This window comes from Tyto alba, unplaced genomic scaffold (assembly GCF_018691265.1).
Source record: "Tyto alba isolate M040663 unplaced genomic scaffold, T.alba_DEE_v4.0 Super-Scaffold_23, whole genome shotgun sequence".
Lineage (NCBI taxonomy): Eukaryota > Metazoa > Chordata > Aves > Strigiformes > Tytonidae > Tyto > Tyto alba.
Window position 1 is genome coordinate 327236 of NW_024881297.1, and position 23451 is coordinate 350686.

Below are 23451 nucleotides of genomic sequence, written 5' to 3' on the forward strand. Positions count from 1 at the left end.
CCCCCTGGGAGCGGCACCGAGACACCATTAATGCAAAACTTGTTATCAGAAATCCCACACCGAGCTCCGTCCGTACTAGGTAAATTCAGGTCATGAAACGTGGAAATGAAAAGGGTATCAGGTTGTTTTATTGCTATTGTGTCTGCCTGCAATACAAATATTCACAAGTTGAGACAAGGCGATTACAAAAATCTAATTTGTATGTGTAATGTTTGTATGTGTACAATATACAGAAAAAAGTATCTACAAGTAGAAGATAATTTAGAAACAAGTTCAAAAAGGAAATAAAGACAATCATGGTCAAACATAGCTATTTATTTTCTCTTATAAACAGCCTTCAGTTTCTTATTGAAAAAAACCTAGAATTTAAATATCTGTCCCATCACATACAACAATCTGTATACATTATTTACAACTCTCAAATAAACATGTTGCAGATTTTCAGACATTCAACTTGTTTTCCTTTAAATCAAAAGCTGTTCTCATTTAAAACTAAAATATCAATCGGTGACTACAAACTGAAGCAATATTGGCACAGTTAGCTTACAATAAGGGTTCTCATCTTGCATTTTCCACTTCACACCGTATTTTCTCCCATATATTTTAAGATTCTAAAGGAGGAAAGGTTAGTGTTGCTTTTGTAATATTTTTTTTTTACCCTTCAAAAATGGCCTTTTATTGTAACCTCGTAATTTTTATTGCATTCTTCTCTCTCCTCTGTCACACATCAAGGTATGTGCTTCTAAGTACTAAGCAACACAACCACAGCATCCCGAAGGAGTAAAACAGCCATGAAAGTAAGTGTTCCCTCCGCGACATGTCTCTGAAAAATGTCAGAAGTTGCAAATGTACAAAAATAATGAGTATAGATTAGTGGCTATAAAAATTAATTTCCCCTAAAAAATACAATATTCTATGAACAATTTAGGGAATTGGTTCTTCAAACAAAACGGAATTTGATATTTACCTAGACTGCAATCTTAATCTTAACCTGGCAAGAGGAAATTGTAAGAAAAGCGGGAGAATAATAAGGTTTAACACTTAAAATAACCAATGTTAGTCTCATCTTAAAAGAGAAGATATCCAGGAAAAGACGACAGGCATCCATAAAACTGCTAGTGGTTTTAGTAGTGCAGTTTGGAAAAAAGACAACTGATATCACAAGTGAGGGAAACAAGATTCTGTGTACCAGGGAATCTTTTAGCGAAAGAAAAGCAAGGAGTCTGTGTCCACGCTGCAGCTTTTTAAATAGTCCAACTAAAAGGGGGTGGTTTATATACAGGAATACAGCACTCCGGCAGGTAAGAAGAGGGGATAGGGTAGCAAGAAAAAAGAGCAATTACCCAAAAAGGATGTGTTTATAGCAAAATTGTGTCTGGTGATTAAAGAGAAAGGAAGGGGGGGGGGGGGGGGGGCGCGCGCGGGGGCGAGAAACAGAAAGGAACAATCTGAAAGGTAAGTGAAGTCCATAGCAGCAAATAGGTATCCTTACCTGTTACATGAGTGTCGGGGAGACTGGGAGAGTGTTCAGTTCCTAAATACTGAATAAGGACAGTGCTCCTCTATATCTTAAAGTAAAAGCAAAAGTTCAAAGCTCTACATTGCATAGTAAGCAGTAAAAGAAACTTGATACTTGCAGGCGGGCCACCTGCCCCTTGAAACCTGTTTTCTCCATCTACCTGCTCAGCTACCTGCAACAGCAGAATGTGGCATTTTTCTTTTCTATTTGCACGATTAACTTGTATCCCTGACTTGAACCAGTAGAAAATTAATTATTTCTGGGAACATAACGTATCCACACCATTTGAACAGTGTCAACACTGGCAGCGGCGGCTGAATGTGATGAACTCAGCAGAGTTTGCCCCATCCCGTCTCGAGGTAGATGACCTCCTGAAGCGACCACCCAAATCACTGACATGGTCTAACATGCCGGTAGTTCAAAAACACCACAAACCGTAGAATTTAAGGCCCCTATGACACTGGAAGGCCTCATCCAGCACTGGCAGCCCAGCCTGGTTCAACCCCACCAGCACCTTCTGGTGGGGTTGAACCTCACCTGAAAGCTGAAAAGCTTTGTCTCAAAGCGCTCGTGACACCCAACAGAGTCCATCTCTAACCTGGGCCTAGAGCAGCGCGGGGTTCGGTCAGGGTTCGTTTCTCTGGGTTTTATTTGGGGGGTGAGGGGGTGTCCTCTCCCTTTCCCCCAACAAATGCACTATTTTATAAACACATTCACTTGATCCAGATTCCGTTTGTACAACGTGGCAACTTTCGTTTAGCATTTCAATGTGCCCTTACTCCAGGAGTGTAAACACACACCAGCTTCTGGTCCCACATCTTTTTGAAGCAAAAAACAAATAAAAGCTGCATATATAAACAGCATAGGGATACTAAATCCCAAACACTGCATACATATCTTTAATGTTGTTATTTTCAAGTGTTGTGTAATTAAACAATGTGTTCATACAGCTGTCAGGCAAATCATGATCTCCAAGCTTTTATTACATGCCTAGAAACTATTTTGTAAAAGTGCTTTCTACTGCCAGATACTGAATACAAAAAATACACTATGCACATAAGACTAACTTTTTCACATCATACATTCTAATTCTGATTGGCTGAACTGCAGCAGATGCCTCTGAATTTCTAGAATTGACTATTTAAAAAAAAAATTGAAAAAAATCAACAACAAGCAAGAAACCCCAACCTTCCAGAGCAGAAGTATGCTAAAAATGAAAACTACTGCACTGGTATCACTCCAAACAAATCCTCATTTCTAAATATTTTTCTTTTGTGTTTCTTGCTGGTACATGATACCAAACCAGTGAGACAGCTTTAAATCTAATGGAGAATATTTCCTATTTAGCTCCTTGGAGCAGGCTTCTGCCATTCTCACTCTTGTGTCTTGCTGCGATGTGGTAACACCAGTGAAAAGGCTCCTCTCCAGTAAGCACACACGCAGCCTCTTGAGCAGCACTGACTCCACTCAGCAAGGCGGTTTTCACAGGGAAGTTCACAGGATTTTTAATATTAAACTGCATCTGCAGCACTCTTCACGCCTCTGTAGCTGGAAATTTTCCGTCATTGAACACTCCTTAGATAGAAGCACACATAAAAGGCTGTGTGTGCAAGATCACAGTCTTAAATTCAGCTTTCTGCATGACTGGAGTCCGGTTAAAACTGTGCAGCTCAGATTTGGGAGTTAGGCTGCTCTGGTGTAGTCAGGTGGACACCGACCACTCCCATAACTGTGAAAAGATGATAGTCTCCTGTGTTATTTATCCTGAGCCTTGCAAGAGAGCCCTCCACCCCTGCACCCAAAGCTAGCACTGCCATCCTACTGCTCCCACACCAGGCTTACGTGGTCACGTCCAGATCAGATGTTAGGTATGCTACTCGGCTAAAAACAATCCTGCAGCTGCAAACACATCAGGAATGATGCACACAGTCCACACAAGGGCTGCATTCCCAGCTACCTTGTCAAACATACCATACAGCACATAAAAAGGGTAGTGTATACCAAAGGAACACTTTTTCTACAATTTTTCAACAAGACAGTACTTGCTCAGTCCAATACATGGGATATTCTGCCCCTGGGAGCTCCATCTTTGTCATCAGCCCAATACTCGACTCCCAACAGCAGCATTTAGGTGCTACAGCACTGTCTGACTCTTCCACTGGCCAACCAAATTGCAAGGGGAAATCCAAGGTTTGCCAGACCACACATGTCCTACAAGCAGAAGGACTGACGAAAGCACTGGGGTGAATACTGCCATCACAGGGGACTTGCCAAAGGAAAGGAAATGGTGCTCGTGCTTCTTGTTTGCTTCTGTCTCTCATCTTCTTAAGCCTTGTGCGTATTTTTCCAACTCCCTGAAGAGGTGACATGCACTAAATATCTCCCCTCTTTTCCTCCCACATGTGTGTACACACACAGGAAAGTCAAGATCCTTACTGGCTGAGAAGGGAGAAGACCTTACTCCACCTTTTTTAAGCCAGGAGTTTGTTAAAACATTGCATCACCAGCTTGACTCAGTGTGGACTGTGGTAACTCCAATCGAATCCCAGCACTCAACGTTAAGGAAACCACAATATAAAAGTCCTTTTCTTTGGCATCCACACAAAAACTTGGTCATTCTGTACAACAAAAAAAGCAGAAACATAAGGATAACTGAAAATTTAAGTTGTCCTTTGAGCAGATTATAATGGGCAATGACACTGATCTGTAAAGGCGTCAAACACATTTTACATTTCCTTGAGCTGTAGTGAAGCTTTGAATGAAACCAAGGACTGTCTTAATTACAAACGCTAAACTACATTTGTGTTTTGCAAGCAGCCTCTCTATCTAATATTAGTGTAGCCAAACCTAAATCCAGTATGAACACCACTGCATGACCATTCTTCACTGCACAATGCTCCACATTTCCATTTCTAAATAAGCAGCAGTGAAAAAAGTACACAATGCCAGTTTCTAGCTCAGTACTAGGTTTCTCTCAATTGTTCTGGGGCGGAGGGGGAGGGTGTGCTAATAAAAGGAGAGACAGAAGAGGTAACAGAACATTAAACTGCTTCTCCAGGAAGCACTTTAAGCAGACTAGGAATTTTAATTCCATTGAAGATAACATACTACTGCAAAGAACCTTCAGACGCTTCTGAAATACATCATTTTAACCCCCAAATTTCTAGCCTCCCAAATGAGTACGTGTTTATGATTGTGCTTACGTGTTTATTAGCTGGCTATACTAATAGCCACTTAGATATTCTGCAGGCTGCAGCACAGTATTTTCCACTTTACTCAGCATTTTCAGTCAAGCAAAGGCACACAAAATGTAAGCTAAACTTTTCCATCGCACGCTAACTCCGGCTTCACCTGTAAATTTTAAAGAGGGTCAAAAGTCAGTCCAGTGTACACTAGTCAGTTAAGGTCTTCATGCTGCTCAGGCCTAAAAATGGTGTTTTTGCAGAGTCACAGTCTGGCAAAACCTGGCAACGTTAACCACCTAGCGTACTGTATTTGGCCACTACTGATACCATGGGATAGCACGCTGCAGAACGCAATACGGATTGCTCTGAATCCAAAACACAACGGCTTTGACAAGACCCTTAAATGAACAAGAGCGCTAGTCATACGGGCTTCAGCCACAGGAAACCTGACTGATACAGCTGCAGCAGACACTGCCAGGTCATCATCTGAGGATCAGCCCAGAGGCCAACCTCTCACAGGGGATTCTCATTTCTGGTTTGGGAAAACACAAGGCTAGAGAGACAAAGACACTAACCCGGGTGGGGGACGGTCACCTTTTGATTAGGTTTTCTCAGAAACAGAAGATGCACTTACCAAATTACAAATGACTAAAAATTCACCGGTACATCCCTATCACTTTTCCCAACTGCTTAGTTCCTTGGACACGGGCTGCAGTTTTGAATGGGGGAGAACACCATCACGGTAGCGTAAATCCTAAGGGAGCCATGAAATTACATTCCCTCCAAGATACATTTCCTCCCAGGGAAAACACTGGCCACCAGAGCTCCTCCACAGAGCCAGGCTTTTTATCCCTAAGTTACAAATATCATTTCACTAGTTATTTTTCAAGTCAGGTTTTACTTCGTATTACCCCAGTGCATATTTTTGTGCTGAGTATTTTCCCTAACTGTATTTGTGCAAACTAACCCTTCATTTGGCAAATGCTAGGAAACTTAGCAGAAGTGACTGACCCAAGTCGACGCTTCCCTGTTAAAAAAATAAAAGCAACTATAAAAAGCCAAAACCAATGGCAACAGACATGTAACTACTTGCTAAGCACAGGTTCTTTGTAATTTTGACACCACCACCATCATTTCGCTTTAGCGACTAGAACTTCACCATCACTTTTCTTTATAAGAAATATCTAGTTTTGAAAAATTCTATATTAATCTCTATAAAAATAAGACAAATATTTGTATTAAAAGCTGGAGATCATGGATTTCAGTAAGTTATGGCTTTTTTTAGTGTAAGCTTATATATATTTTTCTAAAACAAGTATTAGTAAGTGTCCTGGGTGTTAGTTCGTATTTTCTGTTTCCAGCAATGTTCAGTATTGTATGTGCTTTGCACCTCAGAAGTGAGTCTGCCAAGGCACTTAAGAGAATGTAAGCAAGTCATTTATAGGGACTTCATGAGAATGGGCTACCACTGACACAATAGAAGAACCCATCCACCAGCAGAGTCAATCCCCCAACCAAGCATGTTTCCTTTATAAACACTCAGCACCTGCTAAAATTCCACAATGAGTAACAACAATCCAAAATAGAATAAAATAAAATTTAAAAAAAAGCTATTTACCACATGTCGCTAACAGATAAAAGATTTTCTCTAATAAAAGCACAGAAAGTAGATCTTGGCTGTTATTAGTAACAGCACAGGTTTTTGTTGTGTTTTTTTAAAAAAACAAATGAACAACAACAACAACCAAAAAAAAAAAAAAAAAACAAAAAAAAAACAAAAAAAAAACAAATACCACACGCTTGCTTAAAGAAACAAGTGACTTCAAGAAATACTCTTCTTTTTATCTGTCCTTAGAGGTGAGTTTTTCAATCAGTTCTTGAAGTGGTGCAAGTTCTCTTCTATCAATAAGGTTGAATTCCTGTAACAAGGATGAGGAGAAAGACATGCAGACAAGGGTTTTATATGTGCAGCTCAGGTAAGAAGTCTTATTTAGACACAAGTTATTTGGGCGTAGGCTCTTCTAATCCAGGCCCGGCCACTAGAGCATTTTCTGCCTGTCTGGCGTTAGCTGAACAGCAGTGCTCAACTGCCTAAAAGCTTTTTCCTGCACTTAAAAGGACGGAAACGCAAAAAGTTGCTCCTTTTCAGAACGGGAGGAGGGGAACGTAGCTTTGAAACAAGCACACTCTTTTCAGTCTAGCTTCAGATGCCATCCGCTCACCCTCCTCCTCCTTTTGTTAGGAATTACTGTTCTATTGATTTATTTGGTACGGAACACTTTTTGGTATTCTATTTTGTAGCAAACGAATGCTTCATTGAAAACTTCTCCATTCCTCAAATGCTTCTAGCAGTAAATATACATAAAAATGGAGTAGGGCGCTATCTTAGGGTCCTGGAGGAGTTGACTCTCCTACAAACACACCAGCTGTTAAGCAACTGAAGGGGCATTACTTTGATACATTACTTTTTCCAGAATACAACTGTAATCATAACGCTTCTGCCATACTTACCTGAACAAAAAATATAAAGTGCTTGAAAGAAGTGTTAAGGTGTGCCTCTTCCTGTAGCTGGATCACTGGATCAAAGTGCTGGTGATAAATGTGAGCATAAACTCTGAAGAGACGCTTTAAAATTGTCTTTGCCACTGACATGAAATTCTTTGGGAACGGTACACCTAGGAGTAAGAAAACAGATGGCTTATTTTTAAATGCCCACAACACATTCATGTAGTTTGAAAGCCATTATAATCCAACCCTATCCCTTGCTCAAGGGCTGTTTTGTTTTGCTCAGCAATTCTGTCTAAGTAACACAATGTACTGAAGCACGACGACAAGCTCAGTGACCAGAGGGGAAGTTTCCCTCTCTTCAGCAGAGCAGTGGCTCATGCACTCTTTCCAGGGCAAATCTGACCACGTTTCTTTCTACGCTGAACCCTCCTATCTTCAGCCTCCAGCTACTGAATCTTGTTATGCCTCAGTACAGTTCCCTGAAGAGCCTTCTCCGACCAAGAATCTTCCTCCCTTCCGAGGGGATTCAGATACCCCAACACAGGTATGTAACGTGCTTACAGATGCCCTCTCAGTACCTGCCTGACCTCCGACTGCCAATGCAGAGGAGGGCAAGTCTCCTGCAAGCTTGGAGCCTCACCAGTGGCTCTGTGCACGTGCCCAGGATACCACAGGGTACTTCTAGGACACCAGATACCTTCTTTTGTAGGTAACTGAAACCACCTGTGCTATCAGCCATTGAGTTTTACACCTCTCTTGGCTAAAGTGGAATCAGAAACAGGCTCTCTTCCATCTGTCTCAAGCCCAGCAAAAAGACTCCTGCTTCCATCCTGCTCATCACCACCCCTTAGCCAGAGGCTACTGCTTTCTCCACTGCCTGCTGAAATCCTGTGAAACATGCTCCTTCCAGTTCCTTCAGTGAAAATGACCCGGGACAGGTGAAATCAGTTTCAAAAGCAGATCTTTGCCACTGCACAAGTGTTATTAAAATTGGTTAGGAAACAGCAACCAGCTACTGGCAGCAGCAATCTCTTTAGTTGACACAGCCACAGGCTAAAAAAAGATATGTATCAACCATCTAAAAAGATTAAACCTGTCTAGCTTCTCATCACATAGCAGTTTTCCCCATCAGCTTCGTTCTTTTGCAGTCTTCCCAACTGCCGAAGTCCCGTCTGAAGGTCAGAGACCCAAGCTGGATGCTGTAGTCTAACCATGGTCTCACCAGCGCTTTAAAAACCTAGCAATAAAATTTTCATACTCCTCCTTAAGCTTGCCCTGCTTATACGTACACCATATTTCCTTCACTGGCTGCTGCATCGCATGGGAAGTTCATATTTAGTTGGTTATCCGCTGTGGCCTAAAAGTCTCTTTCTGAATTCTTTCAAAAATACATCCTATTAAAAAAGTCTTCAAAGTATATGCTGCAGTTAAAAAAAGATTTAGTCCTGATGTAGTCTTCTGAACACAACTTTTATAGTAACTGTAACTATTTTATATCATTCCTATTAGTAATGGACTTCTACCCCAGCTCTGAACTCTACCCTGAAACACAAAGACAAATGCCATAGTATGCAAAGAATCCATGCTCCCATCTACTGAGCAGCGAAGATTTAGCTTTTTGTCATTTCTTCCCAAACTAACCAGCCTTCTCTGCATATCTGCTTAACTCTAAGTAAAAACAAATGCCATTTGACTCTGACAGGTGGCCCTGTTTCTCTGCAGAGGCTTACTGAAAAGGCATCAAATGCTTCAGAAACCATCCACAAAATAAAAGCAATTAAACGGATCTCCCTTCCTCTTTCCACAACGGATCATAAGCCCGTGAGTGTACTGGAAAGCTGCCTGTTAGGAGCTTTAGAACAAATAGTCCTTCATGCTTCTAGAAGCAAGGTTTTCTTCTTATCATTACCAAACTGATGGTTGTTCATTACTTTCATCCTGGTTTTCTGAAAGAAACCTCTTAAAAACATGTATCTCATCTTCACTTGAAAAGAAAAAAAAAAAATCGTTAAGATCAAAGATGCAATTCAGCTTCTTTGCAAGTAAGACCTAGGAGAAGTTCCTCTTAAGCACCAGACGTCTTTTCTGCATCAAAAAGCTGCCAGTTTGTACCAATTAGTGGTTATAAGGTTTTGAGACCCTCTGCCTTATTTCTAACAAAACAGGCCGCTGTTCAAAATGAAAAAAAACCCACCAGATTTGATCAACACGGTCAGTTATTAAATAGAAACAGTACTTCCTGCATTCAGAATTGTGATAGATGTTTGTCAGGAGTATTAAAACATGGATCAGAGTTCATATACTACCACAAAAATTTTATCTTAAGAGATACAGGTGCCTTTATATATATATAATGTAACCTTTTCAAGTTACCCTACTCATCAGTCATTTAGGAGACCTTCTAATGCTGTAATACTTCAATAATCCTGTACAACTGTAATCCAAATACATTGTTCAGTTTTACTTATTTACTTTACCTATTTTAGAAGGAAATAGCGTTTCATCATCCAGTTGATCCTGGACCCAAGTCATCAGGTAATCAATGTACTTTGGTGCAGAGCACTTAATTGGTTTCTTTATGTTTGTCCCATCTGCCCAGTGGTACTCATATCTGGGTTGGGACGACAACAACAAGACATTTTTTAACACAGGTGAATCATTCATATCAAGGCCTGGAAGGCTGCTTTTCCTGCACCGCTCCCCATACTCCCACACCCTCCCACAGCCCTTCCCTGAAACTAGGGTCCAAATTCTCCCCAGTCACCCACAGATGCTATGGCCTGTCTCCCCACTGCAATCCTGTTTTAGCTGGACTCTCTTCTGCAGTCTGTCAAGGCCTCCAAAAACTTTGTCCTTTACAGCACAACTCATTCATCCTCGGTTGCAACACTCCTGGCCGAAACGCACATGGCAGCCTGAGGTCAAATCTGCATCCCTGTACATCACCAGGTGCTGTAGAGTAGGTTTACAAACCCTGAAAGGTCAATAGCTACTTATTCCTTTTTTAAAGCTTTCTTTTCCTTCCACTTCAAAAGAAAACCATTACAGCCTGTCCAAGTAGAACATCAAAAAGTTACATGAGACTCTCAGACAAATAAAAGTTAAGCTCCAGGGCTCAAATTGGTGAAGGCACCTGACTGATTTCTCATGCAAAGCTTCACTCCAGCAGCCCTGATAACAGGCTTTTCTTCACTTCCACTGGCAGACAGGAACTGCAAAGCGAGTGGCAGTGCTCGACATCTGCAGAAGCTGCCAGCCAGATACATTAGAGCCCTAAAACATATGGAATTACTTCACATTTAGAAATATTCTATAGATTTTGCATAATTGAAGACCAAACTACATTGGCTCTTGTCAGAGACCCCAAATTATGCTTGTATTAGAGACACAGAATAGATTCAGAGGTAGACTAACGCCAAGGAATACCATTACAAAACTGGAAGCCTTTCAGCTAACAGTTAGAAGAAAGCTTCTAAACTAATTAGTCCGCCTTAGAACAAGTTTGTATCTGAAGGTCTAGTGCTACCCTGCAACGCACCAAGATTCAGAAGAATCTCTGTTCCCAGTTATACCACTGACTCACTTGATAGTGGCAGGCCAGTAACTGTCTTTTAGTTTAATTTTTCCATCTGTAGCTAAGGTGATACCACACCTTTACAAACCACTGACACGACTAGGAAACAGTATACATGTGCTTTTTTTGGCCTCTTCCATCCACAGAGTTGACATTGTTTAATGTAGCACATATAATGAGTATATTTCAGCATCTTTCATTCAACAGCTACCATTTTAACTTCAGGAATTTAAAAAGCCATGGAAAAAATGTATTAAACAACATCCATCTACATGAACCACCAGACAGAAATGAATCCTCATGAAATCAGAATGAAACAGGTATTTTACTGTCTTGGGGAATGCACTTGTCCCAAGTCCAGAGGAGAAACAGCTAACCTTGGGAACATATAGCTTCAAAAAAACCCAAACACATTTAACACTGGGAGTCTGACAATCGTAACATTCAACTGAACCACAGTGTTTCTTTCTACATCTTGCTGAGTAGACATGCACATATCTTAATATTCCTTGCCAAGCCGCAATATTTGAGTGGTTTCTTCTCATCAGCACAGAGTCAGGCACAGCCCTCTCTTTTCGGTCCGAACGCAGCACTGTCCCCCACGCCGGGTTGGCATCAGCCAGCACTGCTGCGCGACGGCTGTCCGCGGGGCAAGCCCACTGCCAAGCCAGAAGCCAACGGGACTGCTGAGCTCTGCACCTCTGATATCCTCCCAGACAAACAAATGAACAACGATTCAGGCTAGCTGCAACACTTCTCTTTTAAAAATATAAAATTTTTAAAAATAACAAAAAAATCCAAGCAAAACAAAACATACAAGGATAGTGATGTCAGCTCAGTCGTGCCTTTACAGGAAGCATACACACTTGACCTACAAGTTGTACCTCAGTTCTTTTTAAAAGAATTAGAAGAGATATTATTAATGGTTAATATTTCTTCTGTTCATGGAGGATAGCGTTCTCCATTTGATTTTTATTTCTTAGTACAGTAGTAGCATACCACACTGTTTGGGCTGCAACCACCACTGTCTAAACTTCCCCTTGCTACATCCAATGAGTATTGCGCTGACATTGGAGACAGACTTCTATTTTAAAGATCATACACATCATTTCATGCAAAACTTAACTGTATCTGATAAATCTGGCTTCTAATTTTGTTAAACAAATTTTGTTTTGTCAGACCAGTAACTGTGAGAACGTTTTCACAAAAAGAATTTTTACGAGTGATTACGAGTGTGCTCCTCACAATGGTACGAGAAGATCCCATTTTTATAACAGTAACCAATCAGAGAGTCTGATAGCATTTTAAAATTGTATCTCTAAACACATGCAAAAATTCCACACACACTGACTGAATGGACCACGATGTGTCTGGATTTCTGAAAAATCAGTATTCTTCACCACCCAGTATTACCCTAATACTGAGACTTAAGTGGTATTAATGTAGAACAAATATCAGCACTTAACTGAGGTGCCAGGTTCAGTCTGGAGACACAGCAAGACGACAAACTAAATTACATTGAAAAATATCATCCAAAGAACATATATCCCCAAGACATCCAAAGAACACATATCCGTAAGAAGCCGCCCTTCCCTCCCCACTCCCCAACACTATGGGTTAATTCTGAATTTTTTAGAGGAAGGAGTGCCATCGAATGACCCTTTAAGTAACACAGCTCTTAAGAAACAGCAGATATATCCTGACTAAAATAAAGTCATAGAGAATATTCAAAAGCATTCTGGCAAACCCCCCATGCTCCACACAGTGGGCGCGATGTTTACGGTTGTTCCTAGGCTGTCAGAAGGCTTGGAGTTACAATGGAAGGAAAATAAACTCTTCCTACAAGATCAAATGCATTATTGAAAACAAAGCAAGAATCCTAGCCCAACTTCTTAAAATCAGAGTATCACACACACACACAAAAATCCCACACATTAGAGTCATTTGAACTGCTACAGGAAACAATGGGTAAAAAAATCACACTTCTAGCTCAAGCTTGTGTGCAAATACCTACAATTCTGGCTGTAGAAACAAATTACCCTTTTTGTGATAGGCAGTTCCTCTACAGAAAATAGGTTTTTAGAAACCTCTACAGTTTACTAAAGGTTTTTAGATGCAAAACAATATGTGAAGGATAGAACAAGAAATACACAGTTCACTTCAGCAAGCGCAGAGGAAAAGCTAAGAATCCCTAATGACTCTGGTAGAATTCGCTCATCCTAATAAACAAAAGTTATTTGCCATCTATAAACAGAAACTCAGCTATGCTCCTCACACTAGAAAATATCCCTAGGTATAAATAATCATAGGACCAGCTCCTCTACCGTGCAATTACATGTACATGGCCTAAAAGAAAACAAAAACCCCCACAACAAATCAAAAACAAGCTTGACTAAAATTAAAGTTGTTACCTTCTCCAACAGCAATAAAATGTAGAGGCTCAGTAATGCTTCTTAAAAGATCCTCAGACATGTATTTGCACCTATCATCTCTAAATCTCTACAAAACTGTATTACATCGGGACTGCTGAATGATATTATTCTGTTTTGTCCCTCAGTCATCAAGCAACACAGACACAGAGTGGAGCATCACAAGAAGGCAAAAGGATTTATATTGCTAAGGGACACATGGTATTTCAAGGACCTGTTTACATGATTTTTTTTTTATTTTTATTTTTTTTTTGGTGCAGACACAGTGGGCAGAAGGCAGCTTGTGAACCTTCAATTACGCTGTATTACATTCATGCCAGATTGACGGGAGCTATCCGCTCCAGAGTGCCCAGCTACTCCAATTTGAACAGAGGAAGACAGCAGCACTGCACACCAACAAACCTCAGGAAAACCAGACATATCTCATTGCCATTAAGAGTGAGCTTAGTGCACTCACACAAAAGCCTACACATGGATTTTAGAGCCCCAGTTCAGACACCCAGCTTTGAAAAATGCAGCAGCCATGCCCCTCAGTTGCGCTCTTACTGAAGACTTACAACCAGGGAGGAAAGAAAAGAAAGAAAATTCCCCTCACCCAATGCTGGTTAATAACCATATTAATTCTATGCCGATTCTTGACTTATTACCATGTCTGTTGCACTGATGGTGATACTGCAACAAATTTAAGAATAGCAAGAAGTGATAACCAACTGTTTGGGTAAGAAATGGTTGGTGTCTGCTGAAGTGAAAAGAATGGAACATTACCATGAGTAATCATATGTTTTGGAACAAATTAAACCAATACTTCTTTCAAATTGTTAGACAATGAGCTGGACAGCAGGAGAGGGAGATCTGTTCTCGATCTTTACGTCTATCCTAACTAACTGAATGTACTAACACCCTGATAAAAGTGAAGTCAGCAATCCTTCCAACAAAGACAAGTCCAGGAGAAATGAAAGTGATCCCACAGTACACAAAAATTTACCTGACTCAGCTATGCCCTTCTGTTAAGATCTCTACCAAAAAGAACCAGTGGGCTGGAGAAGCAGCCATACAGCCCTAAGCACTTCCTTCACGGGAGCCCCTCAGCGAAGATAACCCTCTCTGCACCAAAAACAAAACACAGAAAACCACAGATTAAGCTAGGTGACCTGTATGCTGCCAAGGGTCTTTTATTTTTTTTCTTTTAAAGGGGTTTTAAAGACGAAACACCAGTACCAGGCAGCGGATACAGGAAATTCTGCTCTGGTTACCCTCTCAATTAAGACATCTGTTTTAATTTTTCCATAGACTGCTACAGATTTGTCAGTTGTGCTATAAAAATTGTGACTGAGCCACAACAAGTTCTAAACAGCTACCTATGTGTGCACCAGCACCTTGCAACCCTTTTTTAATATGTCAACCATAAACACTTGTCCAGTGGGAATGATGAAAGATCAGACTTTAGAGCCAGAGAATGCTTCCTGCTTTCAGTTCTCTCCATCTGCCTAACCTCTTTCAGACGACCTTATGTAAGTTATTTCAGCAAACTCATGCTCTTTCGTCTGGAATAGATGAGGATGCAATACCGGTGGTAGCTCAGCCATCTATGTAAGCAGACAGCAACCTCCAGCCTAGAAGCACTAATGAGCACCTAGGATTCAATGCCTCTTCAACTAATACAGCTTGAGCCGGAAGAGAACAAGAAATGGAGAGAAGAAATAGGAAAAAAAATCCATAAATATCAGTGCTTTCATGCTGACAGGTTTCCCAGCAGTGCCTGCCTGAAAAAAATCTTGCAGGCCACCTTTTAAATGCAAGAAAGCCACACTCACTCAAACTAAAAAACCCTGGATATGCTCCACTGCTGGTCACTGCCAGACTCACAAAATCACCTGTTCCTCTGCCTGCCCAGCCTCTGCCCCTCACATGCACACACGCTTCTGATCCTTTCACAAAACCCATCCCTGAGCACAGGTGGGGGCTGCAGAGTTTGGAGAATTCCCTAGAAATCCTAGGGACAAGATCACCTAATTAAAACCTAGGCAGAATGCATCTTCTACTCTCTAGCATCTCTTTTCTACCCAGCTTCACAGCGGTTGGAGTATGACATGTATTTCTGTCAGTGGTTATCAGTCTCTCTGGAGAAATTGTTTAGTCCGGCAACCAGACGACTAAGCTTTTAAAAATTAACCTTCACCCCCGAACAACTGCTTCGCAGCAGACAAATAATAAAGCAAAGAAATATTTTCATGCTTTTATTTAATAAATAAGAGTCTGTTCTGCATGCCAAAGCACAAAGCAGACAATGGGCTAGGTTATTGCACAAGCTTATCCCAAAGTTCTTTTGCATAACAGTTAACTTCTATTCCTTTTGTAATTTCACCCCTCCCTGCTTTGCAGCAGCAGGTCTGCCTGCCCACACTGGTTTTGGCATTAATTTTTAGTTTAAGAACATCGCTCCAAAGCTTTTCTTGGCCTGCCTGGCTACTTTTGTCTCACCAAGCTCCTGCTCCCTCTGCCTTGCCCTCCCAGCAGCTCCCTTTTGCGTGCCCTCAGCTCCCCATCACACCAGCTGGCAATTACTGACTTCAGACAGTAACAACAAGTGTCATTATCAAGAAGAAGGAAGTGGAGAGAATTGTTTCTCTTTATTGTTTATTTAAGATTTTACAGTAATTTAAAAGAAAGCTGTGCCCTCCCTCGCCACTCGCTTAGAAATGCAGGTATTTTTCTCTGGAAGACAGTAAGCAGCTTGAGAGCAAGAAAAAACACAAATGTTGGATGTCTGTTCAGAAGCATAAACAAGAATCAAAGAAGTGCAACTTAACTGAGGGACAGGGTAGAGATTTCTTATCCAGACTACTAAAAACTGTAAAACAGTTTATTTCTACAACACCTACCCAAATGCCTAAGAAAGATTGTGGTAAGCCCTAACTGAATGCTTGCATATAAAAACTTCAAATCTTAATTTTAAAAGCTCTCATTAACATTTCAGAAAAAAATGGGAAAAATAGTTTCAATAACCAGTTTACTTCTCAAGCTACAGAAAAAAAGAGAAGTAAAAAAACAAACAAACAAAAAAAAAACCAAACCCAAAAAACACCTTTCCTTTCCCCATCCCTTAACAAAGGTTCGATTTTTTTTCCCCTCCACAAGTAACAAAAGAAGACATCCTTTTCACCCACAGAAGTTACCTTCTCTAGGCACTCAACTGAGCTAGTCTCAAGTTTTCAAATGCAAAATCATCTCAAAGATTGCACACTCTCAGTGATGGGTAAAAAATAATCTTACTTTGGGCCAGCAGACATTACAGGGCAGCTCTCCTCCGTGCAGAAGTCCGTAATGGTTCCATAAAGCATATTGATCTGGTTGAAGAAGTCGACAGCTGTAAAGCATTTAAACCATCAATTAACACTCAGCAGTGTAACCACAACACAAGCTTTCTACAGCCTTAACTGTAAAGTGCACACTGCACAAGAGGATCCTGGAATATTTTGGGGGAAAAAAGTTCACTGTTACTGCTTTCTAAAACCTGCTACAAAGGAGATGCAGAATGCAACCACCGACTTCCTACAACAGCCTCCGGCAATAACTATTATAATTGCTCACTGCAGCAAAATCTTCATTTGAAAGAAAAGGGAAGGAGAAAGCAGAGTTACTTCCTTTTCTGAAAGTTTGGTGCATTTTATTAGAATCCCAAATTCTACTGGCAAGTCTGGAATAAAACAAAGATCTGCTGTGTAAACTTTGCAACTAGAGCGAGCTGTTTCTCATTACGTGACACTGACTTCCCTCAGGCTTCGTATTCCAAAAGACTATCTTTCAAAGAACATTTCATAGAATCACAGACTGCTTTGGGTTAGCAGGGCCCTTAAAGCCCCCCCAGTGCCACCCCCTGCCCCGGGCAGGGCCCCCTTCCCCCAGCCCAGGGGGCTCCCAGCCCCGTCCAACCTGGCCTTGAACCCTTCCAGGGAGGGGGCAGCCACAGCTGCTCTGGGCACCCTGGGCCAGCGCCTCACCCCCCGCACAGGGAAGGATTTCTGCCTTAGATCTCACCTAAATCTGCCCTCTGACAGTTGTTACAGTCAAACACTACCTGTATGGGAGGTGGGTACAGAAATGACATAGGAATAGTTACAGTGCCAAGCAACTTCTGTTCCCTAGATTACCAGTTAATCACCACAAATCAACATTTAGTCCACAATGTTTCCTCATTATAAACTATCCTTAGAGTTTTGTTCTGAGGCGTTATTGCTTAAGTTTTGTTACATGTTTGGGAAAGCAGTTCTCTTAGCCAAATCTTTTTTTTTTTTTTTTTTTTTTTTTAAATGATCTGTAGACGAATTACTGAAATAAAAAGTTAGCATATCTAAATATTCCTATACTTACTACTTTAAATAGGTGCTTGATTACTTAGAACTCTTTGAAAGCAAGGCTCTTGTTCAATAACCTAACAGCAGGTACTGTTCTTAGGAACTGTGGTCACCATAATCAATTTATAAAATCCACTTTATTTCCCCTCAGTAAATGGCCCCCCCTGCATCTGTTGCAAAGCACAGGACATTTCCAAGGTATCCATACAGCAGTTTATCTTTTCAAAATGTCTTTCAGAAAACGATGTCATGATTAAAAATTGAAAGGTGACCAATATAAAGCACTAGGAAACAACATTTTGAGCCGGCTGGATTAAATTCTTAGAACTAACTAAGAGCATGATGTGGTTCCAGAACAACAGTTTTTCTACATATTCCTGTCTCCCTTATCATGCAACAGTTAATGTAAATTCTGTTTCTGGAAGAACTTAAGTAATACCAGCATACAAGAACTTAAGACTTGTGGAACTAGCTTTGGTGTCTTTACTCATTCATTTTTATGCATGGATGAAATTCAGCAATCATAAAAATCCAAATCAAGTGTGGTGGAAATTCAACTCCTCCTATTTAACCACAGTTCTCTGCAAATTTAACTAGGCCAGCAACACGCCCTTACCCTGAAAGGATCCGCGTATAACAGATAAATAGCTTGTATGCCCCAGTACCCAGTCCAGGCTACACCGTTTCTAGTGCTAAGAGCACTGGGCCTGCCGCCTCTGACGACAGGAGCCTTTACAGCTAAAAATTTCATTTATGAATCATGTCTTCAGAACCAGTCCTCAGGATGGGACACCAGTGCACAGTCTGTCTGGGCTCAGCCATCGCTTAAGACTGACTTCAGTGCTACCTGCATTATGCGGCAATTCAATGTGCCAGTAACGAACTTTCTTTACTGAGACAGATTGCAGGAATACTCAACTAAAACCCTTTATCAACATTACTGACAGTGTAATCATGTCACCAAATAGTCATGTCTTATTTGACTTAGAGTTCAGGTGACAAAGCAAGCTCTTCATTCTGAACCAACAGGGAAAGGTTTTCCTGTGACCAGTCTCTGCTCTAGTTAGACAGACATGTTTGTCTTAACCTAAAAAATTAGTTCAAAAAAATTAGTTTAAAAAAGAGTTACCACTCGCAACATTGAACAGTCTCATACAACCCGTCTGCAGGACACTGGAATTAACACCAACAATACACTCCTCACAATCCAGTGCCATCAGAAGCCTACCCAAAGTTGTGTTCCTTGATTAACTCTGTTACAGAGATGAACAGTTTGGCTGTAATAAAATGGAGATTGACATCCTAAACATAAGTACTAGCAGATATCAGGTACTGCAAAAGTAACTGACAGCTAAAGGAAAGGGAGGGTTAGATACTGCAGCTCCCCTCACTGATTTTTCCAGAGAATAAATGTCAAAGATGACACAAACGCCATGGCAGCAAGTTACAGCTACTGTTCAGCTTGTGTCATGCAACTTCCCAGGCATCAAAAAACAGAAGCAAATACCTGCTGGTGTGGCTTGCACCAAGCACAGCTCCACTCCAGCAACAAAATCTCTCCCCCTCACCTGCACAGCAAAAGCAAAAAACTGCGAAACAGCATTGGGAAATGCTGATAGAGTTGCAGAGGACTAGGAAGACTCCTAAAGCTTGTTTTGACAGGGGGAGGAGGCAGTTAACACTGAAGGCAGCAAGATCTGATTATATGGAGCCCTTGTTTCTCAAGTGTACACAAGAACTGTTAATTAAGTTTCCACTCTCTGTTCCCAGTAGAAACCACAGCCCAATGTTTCCTTCAAGGCAAGCGTGTTCAAAAAACCCACACAGACTTTGACAAGATGACTCTTATTGGGAATCCCTCACTTGCAAATCTCAGAAGGCCATGAGACACGCCACCCATCCACCAAAGCCAGCAGTGTGTAACAAACAAGAAAATTGCAAGAACCTCCTTTCCAGCATGTCTAAAGCTGTACAGTGTCTCTGCATATTTTCATTTCCTCTTTTTACTCACTGTTCTTAAGTTTCGGGGGCTTAGTTTATTTTTTCCAAGTGCTTTTCTATTCAAAGAAGTGCACACTGCCTGGTCTTCAATTACAAAGACAGGGGCAAGATGTACTCCTGAAATGATTTTTTAATACTTTCAAAATCAAGGAGATTTCAAATGAAACTCAAAACAAACTGATGATATGCTTCTCTTTTATTCTGAAAACATATTAGAAAAAAATCTACGCCTACATTAACTCATTCCGGTAAGATATTAATAAGGCTAAGAGTTGAGCAAGAAGTAGAAGGGCAGAGCACAGTTGTTCCTGTGCTACTACTGTGAAGGGCAAAAACAATGACATTAAGTCACACATTTTATTTCCTTATTAGAGGTCTCACTCAGCAGAAGGGGTTCACAGCTACCATTAACTGGTACTAGGTGTGGTAGAGGGATGCTGTGAATGAAGTAGTATGTAATCAGTTAATCACTTTTAGACAAAAAAAAAAAAAAAAACAAAAAAAAAAAAAACCACACACACCCAAAACATTAAAACCCCACACTTTGCTGTAGGAGGAATGAAAGAGGACCATTTCATTACAGAATGCAGCTGTTGCCAAAAGGCAGCTCCCACTCTCCTGTCAAGTGCTTCGCTGCCTTTTGCCACCCAGTTAAATTATCTGGGAAGGGAAAAACACTGCTGCCACCCCGGAAAGAAGAGACATGGAAAGGAAGAACCATCAAAAGGGAAGGATGCCAGCAGTATATGAAGCATCTTTAGTAATACTTACTCATAAAAATGGGCCGGCTCTTTTTCTAGACAGTTTTGCAATACAGCGTGAATAAACTTTGAAAGATAACTGTGTCAGCAATTTCAGCATTCCCTGGAAGCACTGGCAACTTATATACCAGAGCACTGTGTGGCTAATTAAGAGCCAGCAAGTTGTAGACAGTATGACAGTTTAAATACCCAAACATATCAAAGAGTAAGAAGAAATAGATAGAACCTCATAAACAATTAGAAGACATTTATCTTAAGCATAATTTATACTGCACTTCAGTGCACAATCAATACCATACAATCATGGAAACACACCAAGCCAAAGACATGAATGAGGAGGAAATACCCAGACAGGGCACAGTTTGTGGCAGCCAAAACTCTGCATGGAATACAGAGCATGATAGGACTTTGGGTTACCCCATTCATTAAGAGCAGAAGGCATGCAGTGGGGAGAGGAAAGGGGCAGAAACATGGTCAAGCGATCAGAAAACACTAATTTGGGCACCACTGTTTGGTCTGACCTAGCATGAAAGGAGAGAGTTAGTACAAACCGCTTTAGAGGAAGTTTAAATGATGACATCAGAGGCTTGCCAGAGCAAAGGCTCACAACTTGGTAGAAACAAAAGGAACTAACTTTAGGAAAACTGCAAAGACTGATCTCTGGGTTTGTTACAGGCAAAAGGAAAGCCAGGCCATCCAAGTCACCTGGCCCTCAAACTTAACTAAATTAAGTTTTTATGCTTACCATGTAGAGGCTTGACTGCACCATGGGGTAACAATCCTAGCTGAGAAAGAGCTAGATTAAACATATCGAGATGGCACTGACAGGCTACTTTCTAAAAACAGCAGTGACATTTCTACTTCAGCACTTGTTTGTGATCAAGTGCTCAGACTTTAACCGCTAAGAATAAGAATTATTTTGTTAACAGGAACATATTTTTGGCACAAGGAGATTAAGGAGTTTTTGTCTCTGTGAGATGCTCTGCATCTGTCAGCTCTAAACGCTACGACAGTCTCCGCTCCCAACCGCAGCAGAGAGGTGCGGGCAGGATGGAAGGGCCTACCCCACTAGAACGGTGCACACAGTTGTCCTCCTGCAAGTGTCAGCCCACGTTCAATGCCCCTTACCAAACAAAAGGTTAGACAACTTACTGTTAACTGCAACCCATTCGTTTAAGTCTTCACCCTCTGGAAGCATAACAGCCATCCGGAGATTACCGCTTCCAAGCGTGGCTTCAGCATGTTTTAGCAGCTCATACTGGTGAGACCCCTCAGGAATATTCTTCTTTGGTTTGAAGGTTTTGGAAGAGCGACTACCACTGTGAAAGAGAGAGGAAATACTTAGAGAACTTTTAGAAAGGGAAGGGGAAAAGAAAGGAGCGCAGAAGTCACACGTAAGCATAGGATTAATGTTAAGTACTTTCCCCACTGCCATATTTTCATGTCGAAAAAGGATATTCAACAAAAACTGGGATGCAAAGGTAATAGGTGCTTTGACTTGTTGTTTTAAACAATTAAATGATTCTCCACTACCTTGCCTTCTCCTCTGCACCCCCTGCTGTTGAGCCAGCTGGAAAACTGGGAATGCTCTGACTCCTTTCCCTCTCACAGACTGGATGATGGGCAAGACGAGACCAAAAAAAGTATTTCCTTCCCCAGAATTTGGACAGCCACATATCAAGGATAGCAACCCCACCAAACAGACAATTCCTTTACTCTGAAGAGTCACGAAGCTTGTCATGGTAATTAAATATACCATTTATTTAACAGAAAAACCCATGTTCTTTTTCTAACACCCACCTTCATGAGACATGAAATATCATCACACCTGCACCAGTGTAATAAGAAGGTAGGGGACAGCCTGTTCACACCCCTGTCTTTTCAAATCAGGTGTGATGTGTTAAGTAGGTAGTATTAACTCCTCAAAAACAAGCTGCTGTCATTTAGAAAGCGTACTTTCTGCAGGCCTAGCCAATTCAAATTATTATCTTAGCTACCAACATTAATTTTTTCCAGTATCTGGTATTGTTTAGGAACTTGGTTTTTAAAATACAGTTGCTCAAGAATACACAAAGACTTTAGCTGAAGACTGATACAATTCCACATTTTCCACAAACTTACCATGTCACTTTCCCCTGGTTTCACAGCATACTGACCTTTCAGTCCACTAGTTAAGCAAGTAAGGACAACAACTTTTACAACTTCCACATTAATAACTTTTTTATCTATAATTTTGTTGGAAAAACATGGAGTGACTTTGAAAAAAAGTTTAGGCATTTGAATTTTAAATGAAGGCAAAAAGCCTGGATGGCACATTAACCCCTAACATATTAGAAATATGACATGTAAAATTAAATATTTGCAGAAAAGAGTCAAATGAACCTATATTCGTGAATGTTTCAGTGTACGATCTGAGAAAATATTTCTGACAGAAAAGGAAGACTGAGCTCTAAATTTCAATGAAAGGAAGTAGAAAGATGTGAAACTCAGATGGCAGAATTTTCATTACAAATATTATCCAGTTCTTTCTTCTTTATATAAAAGACTTCATCAATTTTTCACCATCTCTCTGCAGGACTGAACAGGAATTTTTTGTCAGTGGGGTGAAAGGGTTCTACCCAACTCAGTGAGTATTTAAACTGTATGTCTGAACACACAAAGACTGTAGCTTATCTTTGGGTCAATGCTAGTGTAGCTAGACTGTCACACAGAAGCACTCTAAGAAACTTAATTCTGCATCTCATGTTCCCCACCACACCACTCTACAGCTATCAACAATTAACAAAGATCACTCATTTCTACAATCCTGAACACCAACAGCTCCAGCAGAGACACAATGCGCACCAAAGGAGACAAAAAGAATTGTTCTTTCCAAAGCGATTGAGAGGTGATAAAGAAGATGTCATTTGCCAAGCATATGACAAAACTGCCTAACAGTTCACTAAGCATCAGTTTAGACCTGGAAGAAGAAAACATACTGAAACTGGACATAAATAACGCATTCCCCAAATTGTTCTGGGCAGGTAACATCACCTTTGCAGATGCATCTTTGGGTATTGAACAGCTCCCACAAGTCCAGCTGGTTAGAGATTTACATGGTCCCAGTCCTACTCTGACTC

At 40.8% G+C, this 23451-nt stretch overlaps 1 protein-coding gene across 1 annotated transcript in view; it reads right to left on the bottom strand.

The window, feature by feature from the left end:
• Positions 1 to 294: 294 nt before the first annotated feature.
• Positions 295 to 23451, bottom strand: part of MOB1B (MOB kinase activator 1B) — a 43689-nt gene continuing 20532 nt past the window's right edge. Inside the window, exons 2-6 of the mRNA XM_042796688.1 lie at positions 21485 to 21651; positions 16489 to 16582; positions 9690 to 9823; positions 7216 to 7379; positions 295 to 6623 (exon numbers count right to left, since the gene is read on the bottom strand). Of these exons, the coding sequence (XP_042652622.1) occupies positions 6546 to 6623; positions 7216 to 7379; positions 9690 to 9823; positions 16489 to 16582; positions 21485 to 21651 (637 nt within the window). The 3' untranslated portion in view covers positions 295 to 6545. The remainder of the gene's footprint in view (positions 6624 to 7215; positions 7380 to 9689; positions 9824 to 16488; positions 16583 to 21484; positions 21652 to 23451) is intronic.